At 56.9% G+C, this 10,766-nt stretch overlaps 1 protein-coding gene across 1 annotated transcript; it reads right to left on the bottom strand.

Annotated features, from left to right (window-relative positions):
• On the bottom strand, window positions 1-1,200 carry LOC124656558 (putative cyclin-dependent kinase F-2). Its single transcript, XM_047195277.1, has one exon. The coding sequence runs from the start codon at window positions 1,198-1,200 to the stop codon at window positions 1-3; it is 1,200 nt and encodes a 399-aa protein (XP_047051233.1).
• Between the last annotated feature and the right edge of the window lie 9,566 nt (window positions 1,201-10,766).

The following is a 10,766-nucleotide window of genomic DNA, read 5'->3' as shown; positions in this document are numbered from 1 at the left end:
TCACATTGCCGCGTAGTTCTTCACCGGAGCATTGTCTTCGTCAGCGAACCACGGAAGTTTGAGCGCGGCGGCGGCCGTAAGCCGCCTGTCGGGGTCGCAGGTGAGGAGTCCTTTGAGGACCTTGAAGCCGTCCTCGGACAGCAGCTCCTCGGGGAACAGCTCGCGCAGCCGTCTGCTGTGCCACCGCCCTTTCCGACGCCGCCGCCGCTGCTCCCGACGCCACAGCGGCACCCTGCTGGCCACGAACGACGACTCGTGGGGCTTCCACGCCTCCTTGCCCGGAACGCCGAGCACGTCGTAGATCAACCACAGCTGGTCGGAGCCAGACTTCTCGTTGAATAGCACCTCGCCGGTGAGCAGCTCCGCCATCACGCACCCGAGCGACCACGCGTCGACGCGCGCGTCGTAGCCCGGCGTCTCCAGCAGCATCTCCGGCGCGCTGTACGTGGTCGTTCCGGCGGCGTAGTACGCGTCGGCGCTGATCTGCCCCCCGGCCACCGACATCGCCGACCCGAAGTCGCCGATCTTGGCGTTTCCTGCGCTGTCGACGAGGATGTTCTCTGGCTTGATGTCGCGGTGGACAATGCCATGCTTGTGGATCTCCGCCGCGCCGGATAGAAGCTGTGCCATGAAGCGGCGCGCTTCGGCCTCCGAGAACGGCCAGCCGGTGCGGCGCATGCGGGCGCCCAGGATGCGGTCCAGGGACGGCCCGGCGTGCTCCATGACGAGGGAGTAGTCGCCGTCTTCGGTCCCCGGCCCGCGCGCGAGGCCGTGGAGGGCGACGATCGAGGGGTGGCCAAGGCAGGCGGCCATGAGGCAGGCCTCCCGCAGGAGCTCGCCGCCGGAGACGGAGCGGCAGGATTCGCGGATGGCCTTCATGGCGACGGTCTGGCCGGTCGTAAGGTGTCGCGCCTCGGTGACGACGGCGGCCGAGCCCTCACCTATCTTGTCCAGCTTCTCGTAGCAGCAGGTGCTGCGCATGCACCCCGGCGTCTTGTTGCTCCTCCTCTTGCTGTCGCCGGTCGTCGTCCGTTCTGACTCCGAGGCCGCGGCGGCGGCGACGTCGTCGATCATGGCGGAAATTTCTTCGACCTGCCGGGAGCTCATGGGTGTCTCGGCGGCGTCGTGCTCGTCGAGCATGGCGCAGATGGAGGCGACCCGGGACGCGATGGTGGCGTAGTACTGGTCGTCGTCAGCCATGTCGCGAGCGGGAAGTGCTACCATGGTTGCGAGGTCGCGTAGGGCAGAGTAATGCAAGTCTTACAACAAGAACGCGAGGCGATGTTGAGAGGGATTCGGCCATTATATGGAGGAGGTTCGAGCCGACCACGAATTGACGATACGAACTCGGAAACACCCAGCGTAGAGCTCAAGCTTACGCGTGCTCGTGTTTATTTGGAAGGGAACGCGTGTTCCTGCATACTACGATACGAATTGGCAACTCATATTCCAAAACCGGGCACATCGTTTGTATGGGTATTAATGGACTTTTATGGCCTCTACAGCATGGAAGGTTTTCCAGGTTCGTACGTGTTCGTTACTCGAGCAATCCGACCGCGCGTCGCACTCTTCTCTATTTCCTTCTGACTGTCACAAAACACATGAATGTGATCTAATATAATTTCCCTTTTTTAGCTGATCAGCGCGCCTCTTGGCTTGGTTGATCTTGGCTGTGACCAAGACGTGAAACTCAAACCCTCTGCGATGCCTCACTTAGCAAGCGCGCTTAATTTTTTTTAGGAAAAGCCAGTCGTCCTGCCCTCTTATTAGGTACTCCCTCCGTACACAATTATAAGGCACTGGTAGAAAAACGGTCTTTAGTCGTGGTTCGCAACTGCCATTAATCCCGGTTGAGCAACCGGGACCAATTATGCGTGACTAAAGTCCCCCCCCCCCCCCTTCCCCTTTAGTCGTGGTTGTGCTTACGAACCGCGACTAAAGGCCCGTCCACGTGGGCGCCAGGCGTCCATCGGGGCGGATCTATTAGGTGAGATCATAGGATCAACTCACATAAAACATATTTTTATTATACGAAAAAACCTGAAAATAATATACAACATACATATGGATTGTATCTACAACTCCAAAAAAATTCAGCTCAAAATTTGATCTACACTTGAAGAAATAAAAAAGAAAAATCTAACTATGAATAGTGTCAGATCTGATTGAATTCTAGTTCACACTATTCACACCTAAATTTGTCTTTTTTGGTTCTCTAAGTATATGTCGAATTTGAAGCTGCAATTTTTTGGTCTTGCATATGTAACATACTAGGACAATGCCCGCGCGTTGCCGCGGAAGAGCAAAATATGTAGACATATTTTTAGCAAATACATCTGTGTGTTGCTGCGGATTTTGTTATATTATGGAGAATTTCGCTACACCAACACTTGCTCATTGATGAAGCTTCAATTACAGTGGAATGGAGATAATATAAAAGGAAAACCCCAACTACAAAAACTAAACCCCAAGACCATGTATTATATTCCCTTCCACCGAAAATAACTTGCTCAACTTAGAATCAAATTTTGCGGCGTACATAGAAATAAGAGTGAGAAATAATCTAGTATTTAGATAAAGTTGAGCAGCTTTTTTAGAGAAAGGGAGAGGGAGTATATCATATTTGGAGTGATTTTATATGTATAATTCAATTGCACGGAAATACTCTAGCAAACCATAACTTGCAAGACTCTACAAACGAAGAAATCATGGTGATGGGAGAAGCACCAAAATATTTAGGAGACATCACTTGATGTTTTAGATGCCTATTGTTGTCCTTGCTTTGATCTTTTTAGACTGGTATCAACGGGCTCTATATACAAAATCTCAACCAATATATTGACATGGACGCACAATCTATGTATTCACGGCCATCTTTTGCCGTGTTTCAAAACTGGAGGCCAAGAGTCATCCGCCTGCTCGATAAAATAAAAGGCAAGGCATCGTAGGCCTTATGTTCTATCATCAGGAGGCAATGGTTGTGTTTTTTCCCTGAAAGATGACACAGCGTGGGTGGCTCTGTCGACTAAAACCTGATGCTCAAGTCGATTTGTTTTTTTAGTGTTCCGCGATTGCTCGCCTTAAGGATCCTAACACGACCAGTAGCATGTGGACGATAAACCGTAACCTGATGATCGAACCTCCCTGGCATTAGAAGCGGCGAGCACCATGACCTGCAGTGCCGAGCTCCATCCGACCTGTAGCGCCAAGCAGGCAAGCACCATCGTTGTCCAGCACATCTAGCATGTTAGTCGTGGCGAGCGCCATGACACCGTTGTTTTCGCAGAAGCCATCCATCTCCCTAAGCAGCTGGTTGATGCTTTGCACACGTCCCGGCACTACGGCATCAATCTCATCGAGTCATCGATGCACGGCGCCTTGGTATTTGCCTTCTCGAACCTCACCTCGCCCATGGCAAATATATCGACGAACTCAGATACATAGCTAGAAAAGAACGTGGCAACGACACACGATAGCAGCTTCTTCGCGGTCCCAGGGCTGGCCGACGAGTGGTCATCCCTACGGTGCTATCGGTATACGATACGAATATGGACGAATAATCAGGACGGCAACCGGCCATGCAAGGAAGCTGTGCACGGTGATCCTGATGGAGAAGCTGAAGACCTGCCCTCGTCGTCTCCGACCCTGCGATCATCGCACACATTGCGGAGGTTGCCGTTGAGGATGGAGAGGCTACGCCACCAGTTGTCGGCCTCGAGTGCCAGCGCTGTCGTTTCCTATGCCCGGAGAGATATGGAGCGGAGGGGTTGAGGCGGTTACGATCGTTTTCTGTTGATCGATCGAACCCTCATCTCACGAACTGCTTTGCGATCGGTCCGGCTATATTATGTTGGAGTGGGACAGACCGGGGGTAGAATTCTGGTTCGGTTTAGATTAGAACTGCTGGGCTAAGGGACTCTCGACGAAGAAGACCACGTACGAATACACCAATGCGACGGAAGGGTACATTCAGGCACGCCGGCCTGCCGCGCTCCCTCAGCTCGACGCAGCCCCTGCAGCGCTGCCTGTGGCGTTCAGTCCCATGGCTGATGTGCTTCACCTCCTCCGTGGTTCATCTGCCCCGTAAGCGCGTTGGCGTTGGCGCGTTGCTGCAACGGAAGACGCAATCAAAGCCCCGCGCAGAGCATCTTACCTATAGATCGTTCAACCCGGCTTAAAGCTTTGCTGGGTGTTGAGTAACATATTGTATAGATATAGGTCCCCGTGTTTTCTCAGGGTTGTACCTGTAATTGTACATGTGTCCGCCTATATATATACGAGCAGCCGGCCCTATTGGTGCTGTGCAATCTCCAATACCCTTCTCTACATGGTATCGGAGACCCTTCGGGTCCTGACCTAGCCGCCGCCCTCCTCCTCCCTAGGCGCCGCCGGCCTCCCCAACCCTAGCCGCCGCCCTCCTCCTCTAGGGCGCCGCCGGCCCTCCCCACCACCACCGCTTCCGCCATCCACCCTAGCCGCCGCCCCTCCACTCTAGGGCGCCGCCGGCCCTCCCCACTTCCAACCCTAGCCGCCGCCCTTCTCATCTAGGCGCCGCCGGCCCTCCCCACCGCTTCCGCCATGGCGCGCTCGACTCCTCCTCCGGCTCCGGCAGCAGCAACCCCTTCGCCGGCCCCTCCGTCGCCGTCATCCGCGACATCCCCATCGCCGAGCGCGTGCCGCTGAAGCTCTCCACCACCGCTGCCAACTTCTTCCCGTGGAAGACGTACTTTGGGCTGCTCTTCCGCGAGTATGATCTCCTTGATCACGTCGACGGCACCATCGACCTCCTCGCCATGCCGCACGACCCCGAGTGGCTCGCCATCGACGCCACCATCATCCGCCGGTTCTACCAGCACCGTCTCCAACGACATCTTCCGCACCGTCGTCCGCGACGGCGACTCCGCCCACACGGTCCGGGATAAGATCACCGGCCTCTTCACCGACAACAAAATCCAGCGGGTCACCTTCCTCCAACAGGAGTTCTTCGGCACCCACCGAACGACCTGTCTCTCGACGACTACGCCCTCAAGCCGAAGAGCCTCTCCGATGAGCTCCGTGACTTGGAGTTCCCGATCGATGACAAGATCATGCTCTCCACCCTGTCGGCGGGTCTCGGCGAGGATCTCAGCAACGCCGCCTCCAACCTCACGCTCCTCACCACGCCCACCTACGAGCAGGCCGTGGCGTACCCGCGCCTCGAGGAGCGCCGCCTCAAGCACCTCCGGGCTCGGGCGGCCCACACCGCCTTCGCCGCCGGCTTCTCCCGCGGCGCCCGGACTCCGCGCCCCGCGCCCCCGCGCTCGCCCCCGGGTCCGCCGCCGGGTTTCCCCGCCGCCGCCCCGCCGCCCGGTCAGACCGGCCCCCGGAACGGGCCCGCCGGCGCCCGGCCGGCCGGACCGGTCCCCGGACCGGCCAGCCGGCTCCTCCTCGGTGGTGGCCGCCGTGGCCGTCGTCGCCGTGGCGGTGGCAACGGTGGCGGCAACGGTGGCGCCAATGCCGCCGCCCCGCGCCTCGTCCCCCGCAGACACCGCCCCTCCGCCATGGACCGCCGGTCACAACCCGTGGACCGGGGTTGTTCACGCCTACTCCATGCCCGTGCCGCGCGCCCCTACCCGGGCATTATGGGGCCGCGTCCAGCCTCCCACCAGGCGTTCTACGCGGCGCCCCAGCCTGCCCCGGCCTACGCCGCCCCTTCGGGTGCGACCCCGTGGGATCCCGCGCTCCCCGACCGCCCTCCGCAGCGCCCTCTCCGCCGGGGCGTATGGTGGCGGTGGCGATTGGTTCATGGACACCGGCGCTTCCGCGCATATGGCGGCGCATCCCGGTAACCTCTCCTTTTCCACACCCGCTTCCACTTCTTCTCGCATCATCGTTGGCAACGGTCATGCTCTTCCTATTACTCACACCGGTTCTGTCTCTTTTCCTTCCACCTCCACTCCCCTCTCTCTCCATAATGTTCTCGTTTCTCCCGACTTGATCAAAAACCTTGTTTCGTTAAATCTTTCCGTCGTGATAACCCCGTGACCGTGGAATTTGACGCTTTTGGTTTCTCTCGTCAAGGATGGTCGTACCCGGATGCTCCTCCACCGATGTGACAGCCCCGGCGATCTCTACCCCGTTGGCGCGGCCTCCACCACCACCGGCCGTCCACTCGCCCTCTCCGCCGGTGTCGACCTTTGGCACGCCCGTCTTGGCCATCCTAGCTCCGCCACTCTGCGTCAAATAATGCAAGGATTCTCCTTTACTTGTAATAAAACGGATGCCCACTCTTGTGAAGCATGTCGTCTAGGCAAACATGTTCGCCTTCCGTTTAGTTCGTCCTCCACACTTGCATCTTTTCCATTTCAACTCATTCATAGTGATGTATGGACCTCGCCGGTTCCGAGTAACTCTGGTTATAATTATTATCTTGTGATTCTTGATGATTACTCGCATTTTGTATGGACTTTTCCACTTCGCCGTAAGTCGATGTTGCCACCACCCTCACCGCCTTCTTCGCGTTCGTCTCCACTCAGTCTCGGTCGCCCCATTCACGCTTTCCGCACCGACAACGGCAAGGAGTTCGACAACATCACCATTCGCTCACTTCTCGCCACCCACGGCACCATCTTCCGCCTCACGTGTCCATACACTTCTTCACGGAATGGCCGTGCCGAACGGATGCTTCGTACCCTCAACGACCGCGTCCGCACCCTTCTCGTTCCATGCCTCCATGCCCCCGCGATTCCGGCCGGATGCCCTTGCCACGGCGACTCTCCTCGTCAACATCCGCCCGTGTCGTGTGCGTTGGTCCTACACGCCGCATCATCTCCTTTACGGTGCGCCGCCCACCTATGATGACCTCCGCATCTTCGGCTGCCGGTGTTTCCCTAACACTGCTGCCACCGCCGCGCATAAGCTTGCGCCGCGCTCCCTCCCTTGCGTGTTTCTCGGCTACCCAGCCAACACCAAGGGTTACCGCTGTTACGATCCGGTCTCTCATCGTGTCATCACTTCCCGGCACGTGTACTTTGACGAGTTGGTTTTTCCGTTTCAGCAGGGACTCATGGCGACACCTCCGACGACGCTCCCGGCGCCCGCCGGCCCTCCCGCGGCCGCGCGCCGACGACCGACCGAGGTGGCCCCCGGCGCCGGCCCCGCTCGGTCCCTCGGCGTCCCCGGCGCCCGCTGGCCCTCCTCGCGGCCGCGCGCCGACGCCTCGACCGCGGTGGCCTCCCCGCTCGGACCTTCGGCGTCCGCACCGCCCGCGGCGCCCGTCGCCGGCGGCGACCTCGCCCGCGGCGTCTCCGTCGCCTGCGGCGCCCCCGTCGCCTGCGGCGCCCTCGCCCGCGGTGCCATCGCCCGAGGCGTCCCCGGTGCCCCCGTCGTCCGCGGCGGCCGCCTCTTCGCCGTCTGCCTCGCCACCCGTCGCTGCGGTTCCTGAGCCCATGCTCACCCGCGCCCGCGCAGGCGTGCGGCGGCCGTCTACACGCTACCCCGCCGACCCGCATGTCCGCGCGGCTTCTCCGTCTACTGCGTCCGCCTTCCGGGCCAGCGGCAACGAGCATATTGCCGCACGACGGCGGCGTCCCCTCCACCAGCCCGACCCGGCCAAGCGCCCGGTCGGACCGGACCGTCGCCCGGCCTCGTCCGGTCATCGGCCGGCCGGACCGGCTCGGCGACCGCTCCTTCGCCGGTGCCCACCTCGGCTCGCGCCGCCTTGCGCGACCCGCATTGGCGTGCCGCCATGCAGGAGGAGTACGACGCGCTTCGGCCGCAATAGGACCCGGGAGCTCGTTCCCCGACCCCTCGCGCCAACGTCATCTCCGGCAAATGGGTCTTCAAGCACAAGCTCGGCTCCGACGGTACTCTCGAGCGCTACAAGGCGCGCCGGGTGGTGCGCGGCTTTCGGCAGCGCGCTGGCGTCGACTTCACGGATACGTTTGCCCCGGTTGTCAAACCGGGCACGATCCGCACAGTGCTGCACCTCGCCGCGTCTCGTGCGTGGCCCGCGCATCAGATGGACGTCTCCAACGCCTTCCTTCATGGCCATCTGCAGGAACGGGTGTACTGTCAGCAACCCACCGGCTTCGTCGACCCCGCGCGCCCCGATGACGTGTGCTTGCTCTCTCGGTCCCTGTATGGACTGAAGCAGGCGCCTCGCGCCTGGTACCAGCGCATCGCCGGCTTCCTGCATCAGCTGGGCTTCCGCTCCACGCGTTCCGATGCGTCCCTGTTTGTCTACCGGACCGGCAACGACATGGCATACCTGCTGCTGTACGTCGACGACATCATTCTGACGGCCTCCACCGCTGGTCTCCTTCGACAGCTCACCGACCGCCTTCGCGCTGAGTTCGCGTTGAAGGATCTTGGCCCGCTTCACTACTTCCTCGGCATCGAGGTTGTCCGACGTGCGGACGGATTCTTCCTCCATCAGCGGAAGTATGCTCACGAGCTTCTCGAGCGTGCTGGGATGCTTAACTGCAACCCTGCGCCTACTCCTGTCGACACGAAGGCCAAGCTTTCCGCCAGTGATGGGTCGCTGGCGTCCGACACGCCGTTCTATCGCTCGATCGTCGGTGCCCTTCAGTACTTGACACTGACGCGCCCGGAGCTCCAGTACGCCGTGCAGCAGGTGTGCTTGCATATGCATGCTCCTCGGGATGCTCATTGGGCCGCGGTGAAGCGGATTCTCCGCTACGTCTGCGGTACCATGGGCTACGGCTTGACATTGCATGCTTCGCCCTCGACGTCGACTGACCTTGTCGCCTACTCTGACGCGGACTGGGCGGGTTGCCCGGATACGCGCCGCTCCACCAGCGGCTACTGTGTATACCTCGGCTCATCGCTTGTTTCTTGGTCCTCCAAGAGGCAGCCCACCGTGTCCCGCTCCAGTGCTGAGGCCGAATACCGCGCCGTGGCCAACGCTGTGGCTGAGTGCACATGGCTCCGTCAGCTTCTGTCCGAGCTATCTTGTCCTGTTGACAAGGCTACGGTGGTTTTCTCGCGACAACGTGTCGGCTGTCTACCTCTCCGCCAACCCCGTTCATCATCGGCGCACCAAGCACATCGAGCTGGATATCCACTTTGTTCGTGAGCAAGTTGCCCTCGGTCGCGTTCGAGTTCTTCACGTACCGACGTCTCAGCAATTTGCCGATATCATGACGAAGGGACTGCCATCCACGACTTTTCCTGAGTTTCGCTCCGGTCCGTGTGTCGGTGCCGACCCTTCGACTGCGGGGGTGTTGAGTAACATATTGTATAGATATAGGTCCCCGTGTTTTCTCAGGGTTGTACCTGTAATTGTACATGTGTCCGCCTATATATATACGAGCAGCCGGCCCTATTGGTGCTGTGCAATCTCCAATACCCTTCTCTACACTGGGTCTGTCGTATATATCGATATGGATACATTTAATCTTTGTTGGATTGGAATTAGAGCTGGAATACAGTACAACGTCGGTGCATAAATTTTGAAGTCCAATACCATGGGAACAAAACCAAATGACGGAGATTAGGAAAGGACTGTACATACCATATGAACAAAACCAAGCGACGGACGCATACGTGGATTGATTCAGCTATCGTTTGTTGGAAGCGGAAACAGGGGAGGACTCGTGGTTACGTGGTGGCGTGGGTCAGCTGTGTTAGTTTGAGCTGAGCTCTCAGATCTTAGATACGTGATGGATTTAGAGATATTGGGCCTAAGATTTTCGGGAGATGTTGGGCCTAGGGAAAAAAACTTTGGTCCGTTTGTGACACCAGTCAGTCACCTATTGCAATTTAATAGTAAAGATATGTGCGTTGTTATTTCTTTTATAATATTTTGAACATGTTTTGTGCTTCAAAAAAATTGTTCTCATAGATCCTATCTAAAGGATGATCCTACCTAAGTCTTCCTCAGGGTTTTAGCCCCCCCCCCCCTAAATCTGGTTTCTTTTTAATTTGTAGTGTTTTATTTCTTTTATATTTTATTTTGTGTTTTATTTTAATTTTGAAGAAGTTTCAGTACACATATTCTATGCTACTATATACATGCATATGAATGTACAATTTCAAACAAGTTTGAAATTAGAAACAAGAAGAATTCAAGAGGAATATACAATATATATTCAATCTCGGATGACCATATACAACTTCGAACAAGTTTCCATACACAATTTACGGTATCAGAAGTTCTTCGTCCTCGTAATAGTGTTCTCCTTTAGGATGGAGGACTTTCCTCATCAAAAATCCTGCTAATTCCTCTTGAATTGGTCGGAAGCGAGCTTCTGGACTAAGCGTCTTCCGCAAGTTATTCCTCCGCACGTTGCTATCCGACGGCTTCCACTCAGAGGTGTGTCTCCGGATGAACTCACAACATAGTATTCACATAGATTGGTCCCCGGTGGCTAAATATCCATATTAAGTAACCTTCTAAATTCTAGCTCATGTTTGAATTCACCGACCATTTCATCTGAGAACCGTCTCCAAACCCTACAGGGCAAAGAAAATTAAATGAACAAGGGAGTTATTAGTTACTTGATATTAGGAAATGAACGAAAGAGGTCGATCGATATAGAGAGCAAATGATTGAAAATAATTACTTTTGCAGCATATTTCTCATGTTGACCCAAAGCTTTGAATCCTTATTCAGAGAGTCCATGATGAGAACTCTGGAGGTGTGAAATTCAATTATTAGCAGAATCCAGTGGAACTCGCGGACACGATACATGCACGATCATGCATAACTCATCGATTAGACATACCATGCATGGAGTAAACAAAAGAGAATGTGCTCAAGACAG

Source organism: Lolium rigidum, chromosome 5, assembly GCF_022539505.1.
Source record: "Lolium rigidum isolate FL_2022 chromosome 5, APGP_CSIRO_Lrig_0.1, whole genome shotgun sequence".
Lineage (NCBI taxonomy): Eukaryota > Viridiplantae > Streptophyta > Magnoliopsida > Poales > Poaceae > Lolium > Lolium rigidum.
This window is presented reverse-complemented; position numbering and strand designations above follow the sequence as displayed.

Bases quoted from the DNA above. Each gene is read 5' to 3' on its own strand.
- LOC124656558 (XM_047195277.1), bottom strand. From the start codon at position 1,200: ATGGCTGACGACGACCAGTACTACGCCACCATCGCGTCCCGGGTCGCC.